The sequence below is a fragment of the Chelonia mydas genome, chromosome 15, assembly GCF_015237465.2.
Source record: "Chelonia mydas isolate rCheMyd1 chromosome 15, rCheMyd1.pri.v2, whole genome shotgun sequence".
NCBI classification, from domain to species: domain Eukaryota; kingdom Metazoa; phylum Chordata; order Testudines; family Cheloniidae; genus Chelonia; species Chelonia mydas.
Window position 1 is genome coordinate 30,280,521 of NC_057856.1, and position 20,069 is coordinate 30,300,589.

Here is a 20,069-nt window from a genome sequence, read left to right on the forward strand (position 1 = left end):
ATAACAATATGTAGAGTCCTACTACCAAGTGTTGTCATTGTTTAATGGGCAGGTTCTGCAGATAGCTATCTAAACCATTGGAGCACTTGGTTTTAGTGATGCTCTTAATAGTTCATATGCAATTTAATAACACAAAATAGCTTGCAACTGCTGCTGCTGCACCAGCAACCCACAAAGAGCATCATTGATGGTGCACACGTGTCACAGAGACTTGAGAGTCCCGAGGGTGATGGGGTTGGTTACATTTATGAACAATGTCATACAGCAGCTATTCAAAGAGCTTCTGTGTTTTATTTCCTTTTCAGACACCGATTATGACTAGGAAAAGACCGAGAAGTATAACAGAAGCCTTAACTCATCTGAACCTAAAATTCACACATCATGCTGCTGCTGTTTGCTTCCTGCCTCGACTGCTATGTGCATGGTGCCTTCCTGCTTTGTGGAGAAAGCTGCTTAATATTCATAGACAAATACAAAGCTGTATCTTCTCAGATAGGGAAGGATATAGTCACTTTAGAACTACCTGAAGTAAGAGATGGTGCAGTATAGTTAGTACTTCAGAAGGTCTTGCCAGAGGGTAACATTTGTTCTAGGAAATACGGCGCATCAGAAAAAGTCCCCTTGCCTTCAAACAAAGATGACATCTCTGCAGAATTAAGCTATGTTCAGTAACTCAAGCATGTGAATGCTAGTAGGCATGTCAAGTGTAAAGGCTGGGGTTTGTATTTGTTTATGAAAATAACAAAATTTTAAATTATATTCATCTTTCTTGTGAACTAATAGTGGTTCCTATTCAGAATGAAGTTTGTGGAAGAGAGAGTGAAAGAACAAATCCTGTTTACTGCCATATTAAAAAATGAAACTTGACTGATATTTTTTTAAAGATATTTTTGATTGGCTGATGCTTGCACATGATCTGCTGATCAGGCACATCAAGTTGATTTTTAGATTGAGCATAAAGTTAATTTTTCATTCTTTAACCGCGATTGTCTGGTCTGTCAGCAGGTAGTATAATTGCATCATTAGAATGTCATATTCTTAGGATGATAAAGCAATAATGTCAACCAATTCTCTTTAAAAATAGATGTAAATATTGTTTTTATTACTCAAAAAGAAGAGACGAGGAAGGATGTATAGTCTTGTCAATATGAGGGTTCCAGGTAATTGTTGAATGTCATTCTAGAAGCACCTCAGATTGTCCCACTGGATATTTTTATTAGTTACCTTTGTAAATATCAGTTTTAAGTGTTTATTTTTATGCTGATTTTGTAGGATAACCTAAATGCAATCTCTCACTTCTCAACTGTTTATTGAAATGATCCATACATTTTACTTTGGTAAAACCAAATGTTGGTATGTTAGCAATGTAGATAATACTAACATCACAACACAGATGTGTCAGTCACAGCAGAAGAGTTTTGATGTCTTTGGATCCAGATTCTGAAATTGGCAAGATTTTTTTTAACCAAGAAGTTCATTTATAAGTAAATTATAAATGGATACTGTATTTAAAATATGTATTAGTTATTTACTTTTCCCCAAGTGCTCTTTCCAGAAAATCTTTAAAAATATACGCTAACGGGAAAGCTCATTCTGTAAGGTAGGCCCCGCCAGGACTCCGATAAGGAGAGCAAGTGACGTGGAAAGGAGAATTGAATCAAAGCAGACGAGCTCTTTCTATTCTGCTATTCTCGTAACCTTCTGTGGCAAACTGTTCGGGCCTGAACAGTCAGATATGATGAAGCTGCACACAGTTGCATTCTGGGAGCAAAACACAGAGTTCGCTGTCTACTGCACTGCAGTTCTTGTCTCCTGCTGAAAGGTTATTATATAAATTAAATGTTAAAAACCAGGCACTTGCACGCATTTTCCCTTTTCCTGCTCAGTGTTTCAGAAAGGCTTGTCTTATGTGGTATTACCAGAACAGTGCACCTGCTAGCCAAAGGGTAACCTTTGTCTGCCATCCGTCAAGTTTTAGCTGCCATAAACCATGTGCCAACTTGTTTCCTAAAGAAGTCACAAATGAGGTGATTTCACTCCCAGCCTGTATTTCAGTAAATAACTGCAGTACGTCAAGAGATATGACCAGTATGCTCTTCTCTCTTTTACTATCAGAATTCTAACAGTAGCACCCCTTATTTGATAGAAATACAAATTAATATTTTTTCACTTCAGAATAAAAATGTCTTTGTTCAGTTCTTTGCCCTGCTCCATGTAAGAGAGGTGACAATGCCAGATACACTGTTTTACAGTTTCTTCTGCCACAGCTCAGTGAATTCTCAAATATTACTGCCAAACGGAGTCACGCTTCAGCCCTCTTTCATGTGGATAACCTCCCCTTTCCCCTCCCCCCGTCCATAAGGGGAAGGGGGAGAAGTTTCCAGAGGAGCGCAATTGTCCAAACTATTAAAGAGACACTGTTGACTGCTTTTTAAAACTAGTTGTATATATTTTCTGCCCATTGTTTATGTGGTGTGGGACCTGTTTTTATTTTGGAAATGTAACTTTTAGGCAAGCTTTGTATTTTCCTGTGCTTGTAATGCATCAGCCAGCTTGTTTTGTCAGTTGTGTACCAGATGTTCTTGATGGTGTTGGCGTGTACAATTTGAACAGTATTAGCTGCAGGGTTTTTAGGTGTGACAGAAGAATGTTGGTCACTTTTAATTTCCCTTGCTAAGCGTGAGTGGCTTTTTTTTTTTTTTAAGGTATTCAAAACCCAAATAAATTTATTTGTGACCATAAAAATGCTGAGGGAGGTTTAATTTTAGGATTGAGCAACTTGATAGTGTCTCTTTAATGACAAAAAGAAAAGGAGTACTTGTGGAAAAGTACTCCTTTTCTTTTTGCGAATACAGACTAACACGGCTGCTACTCTGAAACCTGTCTTTAATGACAGAGCATTTTGTCTAACGCTTCCTGATGCCACAAAATGAAAGCCACAAACTCTTTAGATTGTCAGCTGCAGTGTTTTTGCTGTGCATTCTGATATACTGAGGGGATTGGTTTTGCATATTGGCAAAGCCCTTTGAATGAGTATGTGTTTCCATTTCTCTATGGACAATGCACTGAAATTTACTGTCGTTTTACTGCTAGTGAGAAATGTTTAATCTTATCTATGTCTGACAAAAAAAATCTTTAGGATAAGGTTGAATGGGATAGTGTTTTTTTTCTGATCTTTTATTTCTTCATATTGGATGTGAATTAAATATCTATTTTCTCTGGTGACTCCAGGTTCCCATCATGTAATTATTGAAATCATAAATATTTATTACACATATGATGACATGCTGTAAAACTCCTTTCTTTAGATTAATTCCATTTTAATTTCAAATAATGCTTATGAAACTTTTTACTATTTTACTTTAACAATAACAGATTATAACTTGCTGTTAATATGAGCCAGGAATGAGCTCTTACCTGCAGCATGTTCTTCATGTATGATATTTTTTTTTGTATTAAAAACTATTGGAAGCTATGTTAAGAGTAAGTTTTAACTCTTAACTCACTTTTACCTGAACTCTCTTTGTAAGCGTGATAGATGGAGATAGCTGGTGTTTGGCATTCACCATTGAATACAAGGTGCTTTTGCAGAAGTATTTTGTTTTTTTTATTTAAGACCATCACAGTTTTATCTGTGTACTTCGTCCCACAGCTGTATTAGTAGATCAATAGTTTCAAAAAGTAAATGTAAATCAGTCTGGTGTATGGAACTTGGCAATACGTCGTTAGTGCCCCTTTTTTCACTGAAATTAGGAGAGTCCGGCCCTAGAATTTTAATCCACTTATGTTTTAGGATCAGTACAAGCATGTACATTTCATATTCACTGGAATTGCCAATTGGCCTTTTCTTCTCCTTTATTTGTTTTTGCAAATTCACCTTGTTTATGGCTGTGTATCTTGAGGTTAGTATATGCTAAGTCAGTGTTTTTACTGGTTTTGTATTACCTGCTGTACACAAAGATGCTAAATTTCTGCTTTCCATTTTAACTTTTTAACATGGTTGTGTAGGATTAAAAAACTTGCTTCTTGCTTGCGCAGAGATTTAGCTTCCCACCCTCTGGTATTTTGTTTTGATCACCTAGTTATTGCTGGCAAACTACCAGAAGCATTGTATATCAGAAACTGCCCGCTACTAATTCATAAATCATAGAATCAGAGAATTGTAGGGACCTTGAGAGGTCATCTAGTCCAGTCCCTTGTCCTCAAGATAGGCCTAAGTATTATCTAGACCATCTCTGACAGATGATTGTCTAACCTACTCTTAAAAACTTCCAATGAGGGAGATTTCACAACCTCCCTAGGCAATTTGTTTCAATGCTTAACTACCCTGACAGTTAGGAAGTTTTTCCTAATGTCCAACCTAAACCTCCCTTGCTGCTATTTAAGCCCATAGCTTTTTGTCCTAGCCTCAGAGGTTAACGAGAACAATTTTTCTCCCTCCTTGTAACAACCTTTTATGTACTTGAAAACTGTTATCATGTCCCCTCTCAATCTTCTCTTCTCCAGACTAAACAAATCTAATTCTTTCAGTCTTTCCTCATAGGTCATGTTTCCTAAACCTTTCATCATTTTTATTGCTCTCCTCTGGACTTTTTCCAATTTGTCCACATCTGTTTGCAAACCTTTGCTCAACCATACTATCCAGAGCAGCATTATCAATTAGTTTATAATTAATTTTACATGTTTGTACATGTACTTAATATGCCTGCAATGTGTAAGGTAGTAAACCATGGATGTGGTTTAATGTAAAGTTGCTACATGGAGAGCCCTGCTGTACCAAAATATCACAATAGAGATCCGAGCAATTCTAGGATAAATTTAATATAAATAGTTTGGAATCCTTTAAAAATCTAGGCACCCAGTGACATTAGCTGCCTTCTTTACACTTTGCATCCTGACTGTGCACACGGCTATGCCCAATACCATCAAAGGTATGTAGTGTAAACTGAGTGTAATTGGCTTTTGAAGGGTCTGTGTCACACATTTTATTTGAAACTTTGGAACCAAAAGAGTTGATCAGTCCAAACTCCCATTGCGCCAAATGTTACAATTCTGTGATGATAGAAATGTGTTCTAGAAATAAACAAGCAATGTGTTCTATACTGGATAAGAGAAGGAGTTCGGTGAGGGTGTCCTGTGTAGAATAATTGGCATGAATTAGGCATGGTCTGTTTTATAAAATATCGTGGAAGTCACTGAAATGTAATTATTTGGGAGATGCAAATATGTTCAATAGGGCTGTTCTGTGAGTGGTAAAGAATTACTGCTAATTTACTGAAATTTGGTTTTCTTGGACTAGACCAAATGGGTCAGTTCCATAGAATGTTAAACCTCTGTCAATCTAGTTGGGCCCGGTGTCTCTCATTACCATACAAATACCTTTCCGTGTCAGTGAAGTATAAAACCTCTTCAGTCAGGCGAATCTGTAACCGAAGAGTTGATCCAGACTTCTGCAATTGGACAGTTCAGGCAGGTTAAACCGTAAGAGAGAGCACCTGCTATCTCAGGAGGAAAAGAATGTAGTTGACAATGCTGACAATCTTTAAATTCTTTTGCACAGGTTCATATTTAAAACATGAAACAATTTTAGTCTGGAGGTAAATGTTCTTTTGTAATGTTCTTGAATTCAAGTAATACAATAAATAGTATAAAGGAAGCCAACGTGTCCTTGTGGGGCAGGGTGTATTTATATGCTAACATGACCACTCGGGAACCATCTATGAATGTGGAACTCTGCACTATCTTGAAAACTCCTTTCTCTCCTATCTGCCCTTCATACGAACCAATCCATGCTGGTTTGCCATTACAGCATCTGTTTAACTGACGAGACCGTATTGTTCACACGTACTCACCCCATACATAGTGTTAGGAGCTCAGCTCCTTAAACCCATGTCAGAGGGACTCAGATACTACAGTGATGAGGATCATCTAAGTACCTGGTTGGGTAAGGCAAATTCTGTCCTGTGGCACATGTGTGATGCTCTCACTGGGTTCGATGAGATCTACACCAATATCCAAAGGCAGCATTTGGCCTTTAAACATTAGATTAGAAAGGGTCTCCGCTGTTTCTGTTTGTTAACTCTGGGCCCCTATTTTTTTGCAAAATATGTCCTCTCTTCTTAGAGCTCACAGCTCACCTCTGCAGCTAAGCTTGCAAGATGCTAACATTGCATTGCTAATTAACCCAACCCATGGACGAAGGGCCAAATCCAGATTTGGTGTAAGGTCTGGTCTTCACTAGGAAAAAAGCGTGTTCTGAACTCAAGTTAGCTAACTTGAGGTACAGGCCTAGTAAAGGCAAGGCAGTTTGTTTGTTGAATCGACGTGCTAGCAGTAAACTGCCTTTTCTTCACTAGGATTCTACTTTTAGTTACCTAGAATTTTCACTGGAGCCAAGAACACACCTTTCCCCCCCCCGAGTAAAGACCAGGCTTCACTGGTTGGCTACAACTACATTAGCATCTGTGGAGTGCTGCCTTTTACAGCGGGTTTGAATGTGAACCAATGAGCACAATATTCTGAGTCCTCTGTCATCCAGGATACCAGAGTCTAAGGATATTTGGTCAATGCAGGCTCTTGACTACAATGATACAGGGCAGGGAGAATGTGTGATGAGCCGTATGCGAAATACGTCAGTTCCAGGGTGTGATTGGAAATCCTTTCTCATATCAATGTGCTTTCCCTGAGGCACTTCAAACCACTGTTTGGTCTGTCCCACCCCATGCCATCCCTCAGTTGAAAATATTTTTACCAAAATATGTGTTGACATGATTTTTTCATCCTATTGAAGGGATTTGGAGAGAAGGGGAGGGTCGTGTGGGTTATGGATTTTCTTCTTACCATATTGAACATGCTGACTGTATCAAGCCTGTTAAAGGAGCTATTGTATAGATAAAAACTTTTATATCATTCTGCATAGCCTTATAGAACATGTAAATATGGATCACACAATGAATAAATGTTGTGCTATAGAAAATATTTTGTACTACATAGTTTCCTAAGTAATACAGATATTCTGTCTATTGTGTATATACTTGTATGACTATGATTCCAAGTTTAGCGTTGCCAGATATTTACAAAAGATGTTGTTTTCTAACAGTGCTGTGAGCATTTCTCAAAGGGATTAAAGAAGCTGACAGCAAGAGGAAATGGAGTTCTGTTAGGAAAGAAAACTCAGTACAATATATTATCCCTACCCTCTGTGATGTTTTGCAACTGCCTTATCTACGTGCATATTCCATGAACTTGGCAAATGAAGCAGGATTTTGGGGCACTTTAGTCATTGCAAAAATAAATGTAAGTGAAGATGTTTCCAAGAAAATGAACATATGGGAAAATACCTTTATTTTTAAAGTAAAAAAGAGAAAATTACAGTAACTTGTTTGGTAAAAGATACAAATGAATCCCATTCCAGTCCCTCCCCTGAGGATTTGTTCTGTACAGAAGTAATTTTATATTTTACAACTAAGAGTTTTCATATCAATAGAAAAGCAGATGAAAATGTGAAAAGGAACTGCAATAAAAGTGAACTACAGTAAACTGCTGTCTATGGTGGATCTTTGCATGTACAAAATGTGTTGCATTCAAACAATGACAATAAATTAGAGTACAAAGCTTGGATGCCAGTTGTATTTAATGGATGCTTTTGCTTTGCTAAGACATTTTAATTATCCCAGCATACCACAATTCCCAGCATAGCTATTCTCCCATTAAATCTGGTCATTGTGTAATCTCTCTCACAACCCAGTTTTACCCTTGCGTGTGATTGCCTGTTGCCTGATATGAAGTGATATTGAAAATAGAAAGGGACAGAAGTACCTTTGAAATGGGAACTTCCCCTTCCTCTGCCCCATTTAGATACTACAGCGACGTGCAGGCATATAAAATTCTAAGATTTATTAGTTCTTATTAACCATCATGTGGAGTATATTGCCATAGAAATTCTTCATATCCTGTGTTTAGCCAGCTCGCTTCATGACCACTATCCCAGTCTGCCTGCCTCGACCATGCTTCTTGCCATGGGAGCTTGGTCTCGGACAGAAGTTTACCAGTTCTGAGGTACATTAGCGATATTGTCGTTACCATGATGCTTCCCATTAACACAATGGAAACACTTGGGAGAAATGCTGCCGTAGGTGTCTTATTCCCATGCTTTTCTGTTCCCCTCTCCTACCTGACACCCTACTTCCCACACAGGCTGGCATGACAAGGGAATGCCCAGCTTTGACACCAATTCTTCAAATAACAAACAAAAATTAAAGCAAAAGCCCGCTGCCCAAGATCAGGGCAAAGAATGGAGTGACTTTAGTGATTTGTTTCATTACGTTTGTCTCATAAGTTGTTTTGCTGTGAATAGTTTGCCCAGCTCTAAGGCCAATAACCGTGCGTGCCCCACCAGCACCTGTCAAAAGTCCTGGCAGCTCCACAGACCCCCAAAGAGACGGATGGTTGGGAAGGGTGTAAGGAACAGCCTGTTAACATTGGGTACTTGGGGAAATGGGTCTCTTTGGCACCCTGAAGGCCTGTGTCCTTACAGCCATGCCGGCTTTGCTCTCCAATCTAACTGGGCCCAGGCCAACCAGAGTGATATGCAGTATTAGCCTGTGAATAGGAACGTGAACCGCAGCCGCTGAGATGGAGCATACTGGTCACGTGGAGCCATCGGGCTCCAGGCACCGAAAAGCGGCTGGTCTAGGTCTGTAGCAGCATTTCGTGTAATGCAATAGCTGTGCTCTGCACATAGGCCCCAGATCACTTCCATGCCCGCCGGTAGTGCCTTGAGCCCCCTCATGAGAGTGGGGCGGCATTGTACAGGCCCATAGATAGAGATAGCAAGCTCTTCAGGGCAGAGGCTATCTAATAGACAAGATGGACAGGGCAGGAAAGAACAGGCATAGAGAAGGAAAGTGACTGACCCAAGGCCACCCGGCAGATCAGTGTCAGAGCTGGGAACAGAAACGAGGTCTTCTGAGTCCCAGTCTTGTGCCCTATCCACTGGGCAACACTACCTCAAAATACCCTCCAATACTTTGGGATAAAGAGCCTGCATGTCACCAGAGCTACAGCAGAGCCAGCAAAGGCTGGAGACCCCAGGCCTTGCCTTGCTCTGTAGCCTGAAACATACCGTAACTATTTTGCATGAGTTTTGCCTTGCTCTGTCCTTGGTTTTAGAGTAAACACATCAATAAACTCCAGAGGAGGAGTTTTCCGGAGAATCTGGCAAGGAGCAATGGGAACGTGCTGATGCGAAGTTCAATATTAATCTTTTGCAAAATGAGTGGGATATTTTTAAGGGAAAGCTGGAAGAAATTTGAATAATGTTTCCATAGTCCACTGCAAGCCCTCGCTATCGCAGTGAAATCTAACGGCTGGAATTCAGCAGACCTACCTGCTGCATCAGCATCCAAATGTGCTGCCCTGTTCAGAAACAACTCATAAATAGTGCTCTCCCTGATCCGGCTCTGTCACAACAGAAACACGCTAGAAGAGGTAGTGGCAGCATCTCTGCTTGAATTTGAAGGGTTTTTAGCAGTTAGCACGGGAGTTTTAGAAAAGGTCTTCTATTGTACAGGATATTTTGTTAAAATCTGGGAGAAATGATACCATGGGGTTTTAATTAACCAGGACACTAGTTGAACTCAGTGTGTTTGTTCTCCCTGCCCACTGGCTCCTCCAAGCCCTGTTAAATTAAAACTACTTTAAAAAGAGGGCAGTTGGGGGAGGTGGGTGGGAGGAAAAGTTCGTCAGCTGTGGCACATTCCAATCAGGAAGCTCTGACTTAAGATGCTCAGAAAAGACAATGGATGTGTCTGTCCCGGTTCTCATACTGGCGCTCATCACTGAAACGTCTGCGTGCCTCCAAGGGGCCCAGCAGTCTCCCCCCTCAGGGGGGATTGTGCTGTGTTGGGATTCCAGCTGGGATTGCTTTTTGCACAAGAAGAGAGAGAAGCATTAACCTGAGACAACGGCTGCAGGCTGAAACTAGACAAATTCTAACGGGAAATAAGAGGCGGATTTGTAACAGTGAGTTGAATTACCCACCAGAATAGCTTCCCAGGGGTTTGTGGTGACAGCCTCCATCATTTTCAGTCTTTGTCGAGGCTCTTTCTGATGCAGTCACAGGTTATTGGGCGCCATGCAGGGATCACGGGCTGAGGGTCTGTGGCCCGTGTTATGCAGGAGGCCAGATGGGATGTTCAGAATGGATCAGCGGGTTTACGAATACAGTGCCCAGATATGCTCCAGTCAAACTTCTTTACCTAACTTCATGTTTGTTCTCCCAAGGAAAGCCAGAAGGAGAGGCAGCAGCTGTAACTTTTCATAAAATAGTTTTAAAACTTTTGTTCGGGTGACAGTGATAACGCTTTTCCATTTAGGATTTTCAGGCGCAATGACTGAACCGCAGAGTCCCCCCGAGCCAACGGCTGCTGGGGAGAGCCTTGGCGAACTAGGTGGCAATTACAAGGTACACAAGCGGTGGCCCGTAACAGACTAACACTGTGTGCTGCTCCAGCTCACCCTTGAAGCATACCTGGGGCCTGCGTGGACTCGCGCTTACTAACGTGGAACCTTGTAGCTTGTGTGGGTAAAAAGCGAGCCGCCGGAGCCTTAACAGCACGGCAGGGTTTTAGCATGACCCAGTGCGGCGATACATCTGTTCCTTGTGTGCCAGAGCTGATCTTTCCAGCCTCCGAGCGTCGGAGCGAGGCTTTGCTCTGATGCGTTACTGCCAGCACCTCTGCCAGACACGCTGCTGGAAAGGGGAGATGCTCTCCGCAGGGGCTGTCAACGCCCAAGCCGCTCCCGGTAATCTGTTCACTGTCGCAGCTGCTTAGCTTTTCCTATCTGGCTGGCAAAGAACGCGGGTTCTCTAGCCCCGCCGAGTTTCGCTATATTTGTCCGAAGCGTAATTCTGTTGAACTGGAGCGGTGGTAAAGTCCCTGATGATAAACGCAGGTCAGGGTTTCTGCTGTGTGGTGTCGGAGGGCTGTGAATAAGGAACATCAGCTCAGCCCTTCAGCTCCTGTGTGGTGCTGCATTTCCTTTCTCCATCTCGCACCGTGCGAAGGAATGGGGCCGTGTCCGCTCACCGTGGGCTCCGCTAGGTGCGAGCGCAATGGGTCAGTCGGGGTGGGGGCGTTGCACCTGGGGAAACATACAGGGTCTGCACAGGGAGTGCAGGAGAAAGCGGCACCTTGTGATGTGCTCGCAGCGTTAGAGCGGTAGCCCTCAGTGTAATGTCAGAAGCTGTCGTTACCCATCCTCTGAGACAACGACCCCACTTGCCACAGGGAATCGCCGCTTACTAGCAGTCCGCACTTTCCCTCAATCCTGCAGCGGCAAGCGCGCTCCCCTCAGCTGGAGGACACGGGGGACCAGCACAATGCTCTGCTGCTGTTCTCGGCCAGGGAAGCGGGGAGAGAGGAATGGACCCACGAGGCTGTTTGGGCCCTTGAGCTCACCTTCACTGCAGCAGCGTTCGGGAGACCGACTCATTTCTGGAAGGCTTGGAAGGCTGAATGGCTTTCCCTGGGCTCACACTGCCCCGGGCCTAAATTTCTGCTAATTGCTGGCAGCTTGGGCTGGAAAGAGGCTCCTGGGAAAGGAATGAGCTGGCACATTTGGGGTGAGCTGTGTTGGGTTCTCAGTCCTTGGGCCCTTATCCTGCGGTGACTCCTTTCCCAAAGGTCTGTCCGATCTTTCACACCAAGGATTGAGTGACGCTCAAAGTGAAACTCCCTGGCAACTGCCACTTTGCCATGCAGAGATTGTACGGACCCAGGTGTTCGTGAATGGTTCCATTGCAGAACCCTCTAACTCGCCCTACGACTCTGAAATTCAGGGTTCCCGAAGCCCCCAAGGCTCCGTCTGAATTTGTTACCAAATCCCAACCCTGTTGAGTTTTGTTCGGTTTGAGGTTTGGCTGCTGCTCAGCCCTGCAGACCCCAGGTGAAAATTAAACCCATTCCGAGCTAGTCAGGGTTAATGACCCAGGTAATAAGCTCATGGATCAAGAGAGAGTGATGAGTAGGAAACTATTTACAATGAACCCACCCCTGGGGCAGGAAACCACAGACCAGAGCAGAGTCCCAGGTGAATTGTTAGAGTGAGCGGAGTGGATCTTGGGTCTTGCATTTGAATTGATGATCCTGAAGACAGGCATTCACTTTGTGGTCAGTGTTTCAGCCAAGTACAGATGAGATATCACGCCTTGTTGTATTCAACAGACGCTCCGTGGTCAGTGCTTGGCTATTAAGCTAAAACCAGAGCCATCCATCTCGCCAGAACCTGCAAGTCAGAAATCAGTGATGCCGGCACTCGCCATCAGGGGAGGTGAAGTGCAAAGCACATCCCGCCCTGCAGATGCACTTGGTGAATTGGAGCAAGTTGTTGATGAGGGTGGAAGGAATTCAGACCGGCCGTAGTGCTGCCCAGCTACCATGGAGTGCGACTCGTATGGCTCAAACCTACTGGGCGAACGGGAGTGGCTGGATAGGCCGCTGGGATACTGAACGGTTTGCTGCAGAACTAGGAACGCCAGGTTCAGCTGTAAGGAGACTGGCTAGCAAGCAAAGGCAGAAATAGGCGATTTAGTCACCCAGCCTGCTTTGCTGCTGTTTGTGTTTGAAGAGTGTGTGTGTGTTTGTGTCCAGCTGAGTTATCACCAGTGCCAGGCCTGGCTTTCTGGAAGGGAAATGCCGAGGGTTCCCCCATGGGCGACAGAGCAGGAGGAGCAGACTTGCTGAGCGAGGGCCTGAAGTGCCTGCGCTGTGACTCCACTGCACATCGGAGCTTGTCTCTGCCAGCGTGGCCGGCGTCCAGCTCCCCTTCCCGGCTCCGGCCAGGCCGTGGAGGTGTGAGAGCGTCCCCTCTCCTTTCAGATCACCATCTTCGAGCTGGAGAATTTCCAGGGCAAGAAGCGTGAATTGACAGAGGAAACTCCGAATGTGACAGAGGAAGCTCTGGAGAAAGTGGGATCGATCCAGGTAGAATCAGGCCCGTAAGTACAGAGAGCCGAAGGATGAGCCCCACAGAGGTGGGGGGCAGTGCCCTTCAAATGCAGGAGGGGAGAGGGCAAGGCCCCCCACAGCAAAGAAGGAGGATGAGTTTCTTGCTAACAGGGCCCTTGTTCTGCACCCTTGAGACGAGTCTGGGAAACACAAGCCAGGTGCTGGGAGTGAAGGGACCACGCAGCCCCAGGCAGCAGGAGGCTCGGCTGGGCTGTGAAGACCCTCCCCAGACCTGTGCGAGGGGCTGACCCTAGGAGGCAGGGATCCCGTGCAGTTGTGGGGTGCTCGGCTTGTTAAATTCCATCCCCCCTGTGAGGCTGCCTGCAGCAGCTGCTGCCAGGGGAACCCCTGGCCCCGGTGTGGGGGATCTGCTACACACCCTCTGAAAAACCCGGCCCCGTCCTGGCCAGCAGCCGGGCGAGGAGGCAGGGCGGGGAGCCCCGAAGTGGGAGCCCCCCCGCCCTGTGTCTGCGCTGACCGGCCTCTCCCCGCAGGTGGCTCGGGTTCGAACGCCAGGCCTTCTGTGGGGAGCAGTTCGTGCTGGAGAAGGGAGCCTACCCGCGCTGGGACTCCTGGTCCAACAGCCACAGCAGCGACAGCCTGATGTCCCTCCGGCCCCTGCTGATTGTGAGTGGGGCCGGCGCGGAGCTGGGAGGGGGGCAGCCCCAGAGAACCCCTTTGAGGCGAGCCAGAGGCGTGGGACCCCCTTGCTGGGAGTGGGCAGCGAGGGTGCACAGCAGAGGCTCAGGGTGGGGGTTAACAGCCCCCAGGGGTTGTCCTGAGCCTGGGGCCCCACGTTGCTCAGTGAGTTGCTTCTCCTGTGAGCCCTGCCCTCGAGGGGACAAGCTCCCCAGGGCTATTTCGTGTCAACTTAGACCCCCTCCCTTCTCGGCCCCCACCACGGAGCCCGGGGAAGGAGCCCCCATTTCCTGACTCCATTCCCCGACATAGCTCCGCCCTGAGCAAGCTCAGGGGGCTGGGGCCTGCTTCTCGCCCGTGTCTCGCACAGATGTGCACGTCAGCTGGACGGGTGGGGGCCCTTCGCTCCTCCGCGTTTCTTTGGCCTTCGGCAGCTTTGTTCCCAGCTCCTGTCGGCCAGCGGAGCCTGGGAGCTCTTGAGGTAGCACCAGGCTGGTCTGGATCCCACCGTGACGCTCCCACGCGCTGCGGCGTGTGAGATTCTCAGCCCAGAAACAAGCCCCGGCATCTGCCAGGCCACCCAGGCCTCCTGCTCCGTCCAGTCGGCGCTGGCTGGGTGTGGAGGCTCTTCCCACCCTCGACAGCTGGGGCATGCAGGGCCACTTGGGCATTCAGCCCCCGGTGATCTCTCCGCAAGGTGGGCACGCGGGGGTGGCTTGGCCGGCTTCTCCCCAGCAGGGGCTGCGGCAGGTCCCTGGGGCGGGGTGGCAGGGCAGGGGGAGAGCAGCTTGCTGGATGTCTCCACTGCAGGACAGCAACGAGCACAAAATCCACCTGTTTGAAAACGCCGGTTACAGCGGGAGGAAGATGGAGATCGTAGATGACGACGTGCCAAGCCTCTGGGCTCACGGGTTCCAGGACCGGGTGGCCAGCGTCAAAGCACTGAAGGGAACGTAAGGGCAGAGACCCCCTGGGCCAGCCCCCAGCTCCGGGGCAGCCGGTGTGTGACGCTAGCAGCCAAAGCGCCGCTGTTACTCCCCCGCGGAGCTGGGCGCTGGATGTTCACACACCAGGAGACACACACTGCCCCAGAGAAGCGACATGCCAATTACAGACATGATGCAGCGGGTGGGTGGAGTGCGGGGTCAGGGCCAGGGCCGGGGACACGTGGTTACATAGACTAGCGCAGGTTTCAATCAATAGCTAAATAAAGACCTGCCACCCCGTCTGAGGGGCTTGTGGTGTCTGATACAAACTGTATCCAACTCAGTGAGCAGGGGTGAAAACTCTTCCCTAACCCCTAGCAAGCCATCAATCAAACCACCCGCACCAAAGAGAGACAGGAGCAGAATGTGCCCCCTTTGCCCAGGTCTGGCAGCCTTCAGGGCTGGCCGGTCAGTGATGGCCCAGAGGCTGGACAGAGCACCTCCTTGGGGGCATGGGCTACACCCAGGCTTTGGACGGTAGTAACTGCCTGGGGGATGCTCTACGGTGGGCGCAGAGATACAGATCCCAGGTGCCTAGAGCTCTTTCCCCGGCCCTGGGGGAGGGATCGCACAGCTTTGTCTTTGTTTCTGAGTCGGCTGTGGGTGCCCCAGCTACGGGGCCAAGAGCCCGAAAAAACCGATGGAAGGAGGAAAGCAGGGCCGCGTGCCTTGGGCAGGGGACTTTCCTGGCTGGGTTTGCCCTGGAGGCTAGGATCATGGTTCAGTGCTGGTCTGTTCTCAGACTTCGGCTGCAACATCTCAGGCCTTCCCCATCCCCGGCCTCCTGGCCCTGCCTGACCAAAGTCAGGACGAGTGAGAACTCCTCACTTTGGGGATGGGGGGTACATTCCACTGGTGTCCCTGGGCTGTTGTGGGGGGGGTGTCACTTCCTGACCTGCTGATGCCTGCCCTGGGAAAGGGAAGTCCCTCTGGTTCTGGTCCATGTGGGTGGGTAGGGGCTGCTGCCCATTCTCTGCGCCCTGCTGGTTCCTGGGGCGTAACACACACACCTGACCTCCCCCAGACCTCCTGCCCCTTCCTTGCTGGGCATGCCACCATTCCCTCCTGGAGCTTTGGGCATCTGCCATTCTGTGCTAGCTGTGGCCTTATTTAGCAGCTGCACCGTGACACCCTCCCCCCCAAGCAGGGGTGCACAGGACAGCAGGAGGCCTGAGCAGAGCCGGGCTGATGGGGGAATGGCCCTTGGCCTCCAGCTCTGCTGGGGCAGCAGCAGGTCGACATGGCCTTTCTGTGGATGCAAAGAGCAGCGCCCCCCCACGCCCCGAGGCGGGGGAGAGGAGGACCTGGACTTGTATTGCAGGTCCCTGCATGAGTTCGGGGGCAGCCTCCCCCTGGGCCTGATCTCTCTTCCTGTCGTTATCGCTGGAACGGGAAATGGCTCCAGCCCATCTGGGAATGATGCTTATGCCTTTAATTATCCCCTGGCCTGAGCCGCGGACAGGTTCCCAGGGACCACAACACTTGCTGTTGAGCACCAGGTCCATGCAGCTTTGTTGTCCCCCGGGTGCCAGGCTGGCTCCGAGTGGCTCGGGCAGCCAGGGAAAGGCCCGACCTCCGCAGGAAAGCAGACGGTGCGGAGGCAAGGCATGTGCTGCCAGGCCTGGGTCTGCAGTACGGTGTCCTGGGGGGCAAGGCCAGGGAATGGTGCTGAGCTGCCCCCCCCCCCCGCACTTTGCGACGCGGGGTGAAACAGAGGGCTGGCCCGACGGGCACCCAGGGTCCAGCGGCAGTGCTGGAGGGAGGCGACATCATCTATCCCTGCCACTGCTTCCCCCGTCGCTACCACTGAGCCTGTTCCAGCCCCCGTTAGCCTGGCTCAGCCGGGCCAGGCAGGTCCCACGCTGCCCAGAAACTGTGTTCATGTAGCCAGTTAGGCCCTTGGCGTCCTGGGGCCCACGCTGGGGGCTGGAGCCAGCACCAGCTCCGTGGCCGGGGCCAGCACAGCCACGGGGGAGGCACCGGGCGTGCACGTGAAGCAGCGATGCTGTGGCTGGGAGCCAGGGCTGCCCCCTCTGTGCCCGCCGGCCCCCGCTGGGGAGCTTGCCCGGAGCTCCCGTCTGCTGTGCTGAGGGTTGTCTCCCTCTCCCGCAGGTGGGTGGGCTACGAATACCCCGGCTACCGAGGCCGCCAGTACGTCTTTGAGCGGGGCGAGTACCAGCACTGGAACGAGTGGGACGCCACCCAGCCCCAGATCCAGTCTGTGCGCCGCGTCCGGGACCAGCAGTGGCACAAACATGGCTGCTTTGAGACCAGCTGAAGGGGACGCCGGCGCCTTGCGCGGCCACGGCCGAGGAAGAGGCGGACGACGTGATTTATAACCCGCCGTGTTTGTGTCAAACCTTCTCAATAAAGCTCACAGCTGGAGGCTTGTCCCACTGTTGTGTTCACAAGTCGGCCGCTGGGCCAGGACTGCGTCCTGGGGGCAGGCGCCAACGCTGCGGCTCTGAGAGCTGCCCTCCTTGCCTCCTGGCATCGCACAGGGGTTCCCAGCCGGGGGGGGCCATGCCCACCCTGCCCGAGTGGGCCGGGGGCCCGGCTAGATGTGAGGGAAGCCCAGGGTGGGAAAGGCTGAGAACTGCTGAGCGCTGCCTTCTCCCCACGCGTACGGGCCCCCAGCACAGGCTAACAGAGCTCTCGCCTCGGTGGTGAGCTTGGCCTACGTGGGCTCCCCTGTGCCCCCGGCCCGACACGTCCTGCTGGTGCTACCGCAGTGTGGGAGGGACCCGCGGCCCCAGACACATCCCTGGGGCGTGTTCCCCGTCGCTCCACAGCGTGAACCCCCGACCAGCGTTGGCCCTGATGCCAACTCAGCTGAGGCCTCCGTGATGCCCTAAGGGGGGGCAGAGCAGCTGTCTGGGCGGCCAGACTCTCCAGCAGCAGATTGTGCCCAGCAAGAAGCTATGGAACAAAAGGGAGAAAAGAACAATCGCGCACTTCGTTACATAAAGGCTGCAGCGTTCCAAAAATAACACCCCTTCAGCCGCCGCTTCGCAGAGCTCCCGCTGCCTGCCTGCAAAATGAGGTGGCGACCCGAGCGCCTGCTCCCGGGGGATGCCTCGTGGGCACCTCCTCGCAGCTACTGGCGTGCTGCTTTGCTCGTGATATCCGAGAGCGGGGTCTCTGCAAAACGCAGCCGAAAGGGTTGCAAAGGTCATAGCAGACACCCCGGCATTTGCCTTTCGGTCTCGCCCTCAGGGAAGGCCAGCTGCGTCTGCACAGCCCCTGAGTACAGAGCGATGCTGAATTATTTGAGTGACTGTAAATCAGGGTGCCGTCGCTGTGGCAGCTCATAGAGCGACCACGCTGGGGAGGCTGCAGCCGTAGTGGTGGAGATGGGAACGCGGGCGGTTTGCGGAGCTCAGTTACTGACGGTCAGCCGAGGTACCTGGCTGCGGAGAAGGGGGCGGTGCAAGAACTGCAATTTCCCCACATTTCAGTCACAGCTACTTGCATTACAAATGATCCCAGGCTGTTTTAGGATCGGACTGCCTCTCTCAAGCCGCTTGGCTTGCGTGGGCTGCATGGGGAACTCTAAGCGGGTCAGTTGACCAGTGTCGAGATGTTACTCTGAGCACCGTGTGGCATTACACCCCATATTCTTCATAGAGCTAGTGTTATAATATGATTATGGCATAACTAAGATGTATTTTATGCAAGATGGGTCATGTGAGGTGTCCTTGGAAAGATTGATTTACTGACTGCGATTATCCTATGTGTATGCATGTATCTTTTTTGTATCTGAAGTTAGAAATATTGTCCTTGTAACTACTACAAATGCGTTTACACTTGGGGAACGCCCACTAGACCGAGTGCAATCAGTCTAGATTGCTGGTTGGAAGGGTCATTAGGGAAAACAACAGGTCTTTGACGATGCTAATCTCCCACCTTCCTGGAAAGCCTTCTTGGGGACGCTGCAAACGGCCTTTGCGTTATGGCTGCAAGATCATGTGAGCAAGTCACCTGATACTGGACTCCATGAATAATGCTAGTACTTTCCCACTGACCAGTGGTGGGAATCACACTGGAAGACAAAGGATTCCCGCCATATGTAAAACCTATTTAAGGCAGGGGAGTGATCTAATCAGGGTTTGTTCTTCACTGAATCCTCGACCAAGATGAGTGCTGTAAACATCTAAGAAACAAAAACTTGTTTTTTCCCTCTAAAACCAGTTTGTGGAATTCATAACTGGAGGGGGAGGGGGGGATCTGTGCATATCTTCCTCCACATTGAGGGAGGGGGGCGAATGTCATGAGCTTACACGGTATCGTCCTCTGTGCAGTGCAAGACGATACAGTTTTGGATTTACACCCAGAGGGAGTGTGTGCTCTTGAGTGCTGGGCAATTTCTTAGCTGAGGCTTTCCATGCAGAGCTGATTTCAGAGTCTGTGTGTTTCTGCAGCTGGGTGTGTTCCTGTGTGCTGGGAAAGTGCAGTCTGAAGCCTGAGGGAGGGCTTGGCTGGCCTGCTTCAGCAGTACAGTGTAAAGGGAGCCCAGGCTGGTGGGTCAGGCGTGCGCAGTGATAGCCTAGTTCCAAGTAGCACCCTGGGGGGAACCCGTCACACACAGGCAGCCAGCACCTGCAGGGAGAGCCCTCAAGGAATTCGCAGCAGGGTTGTGCCCCCGCCCATCAGAGCAGGGAGTGTCCTTTGGCGAGACATGCGTCCAGCTGGCTGGCGGCAGAGTCCCTCAGAAGGAGAGAGGGGATGGCGGAGTGGGTACTTTGGCGCAGGCCCGAGATTCATCTCTTTTCTAGCAGCTGGGCAGCTCAGTGCCCTGGTAGTGGGAGGAGGAGCCTTTCTCCCGAGTCTGCCCAAGGCAGAGCCCCCCGAAATGGTAACGTATCGAGGGCTGTTCTGGTTCCTCCGAAATGGGCAATTTCACTGGCACTGGAGGTTGCCAGGCAACAGCCTCACCTGGCAGGGTTCTTCACCCCACGGTTCCTGCCTGACAAGAGGGTGGGTAAAGCCCGAGAGGTGCTGAGCAACCTCGATGCCCACTGAGTGCAACGTGGCACCTCGCAGCATCGCATCCGCAACCACCCTAGCATGGAAACGGCGAGCGCCACGCGGGACGCCAAGCGGCACCGTCACTAACTCACCCAGGCGTGGTTTAACAACAGCGGCCCCTCTCTAGCAGGAGGGCACGTCTCCTCTGCCTGCCAGGAGACCCAGGGGTCCTGTGCAAAGCAGATTCTCTCTGGGGGCCCCAGATTGCGTTGACCAGACCCAGGCTACAGCAATGTGACTTGCTCGGGGGCTGGGGGAAGCTGCATTCATGTCAGAGACCCAAAGGAGGAAGGGGTTTCATACAGAGCCGGTAACAATTCCACGGGTCTGCTGGTCACCTGCCTTCACTGCTTAGCTTGTTCCCAAGTTCTTAGCCCTGAGTTGGCATGAGGACCTACTATACTAA

The 20,069-nt window shown here is 49.6% G+C and overlaps 2 protein-coding genes across 10 annotated transcripts in view; both read left to right on the top strand.

Annotated features, from left to right (window-relative positions):
• Positions 1-7,618, top strand: part of KIAA1671 (KIAA1671 ortholog) — a 152,139-nt gene extending 144,521 nt beyond the window's left edge. For all 8 annotated transcript variants that reach the window (XM_037878429.2, XM_043529243.1, XM_037878433.2 and 5 more), the window contains one exon: positions 306-7,618. The gene's annotated coding sequence lies outside the window, so the exon portion shown is untranslated. The remainder of the gene's footprint in view (positions 1-305) is intronic.
• A 2,128-nt stretch (positions 7,619-9,746) lies between these two features.
• On the top strand, positions 9,747-17,025 carry CRYBB3 (crystallin beta B3). 2 transcript variants are annotated; one of them, XM_037878713.2, is made up of 6 exons: positions 9,747-10,023; positions 10,377-10,465; positions 12,882-13,000; positions 13,505-13,637; positions 14,460-14,602; positions 16,748-17,025. In XM_037878713.2, the coding sequence occupies exons 1-6, from the start codon at positions 9,804-9,806 to the stop codon at positions 16,911-16,913; spliced, it is 870 nt and encodes a 289-aa protein (XP_037734641.1). In that variant the 5' UTR covers positions 9,747-9,803; the 3' UTR covers positions 16,914-17,025. The 2 variants fall into 2 exon arrangements, with proteins under 2 accessions (XP_037734641.1, XP_043385183.1); XM_043529248.1 differs by lacking the exons at positions 9,747-10,023; positions 10,377-10,465 and adding an exon at positions 12,078-12,173.
• Positions 17,026-20,069: the final 3,044 nt, after the last annotated feature.

Coding starts and splice junctions, on each gene's coding strand:
- CRYBB3 (XM_037878713.2), top strand. CDS start 9,804: ATGTGTCTGTCCCGGTTCTCATACTGGCGCTCATCACTGAAACGTCTG. Junction 10,024..10,376: donor TAAGAGGCGGATTTGTAACA/GTGAGTTGAATT, acceptor TTTTCCATTTAG/GATTTTCAGGCGCAATGACT. Junction 13,638..14,459: donor CCCTCCGGCCCCTGCTGATT/GTGAGTGGGGCC, acceptor TCTCCACTGCAG/GACAGCAACGAGCACAAAAT.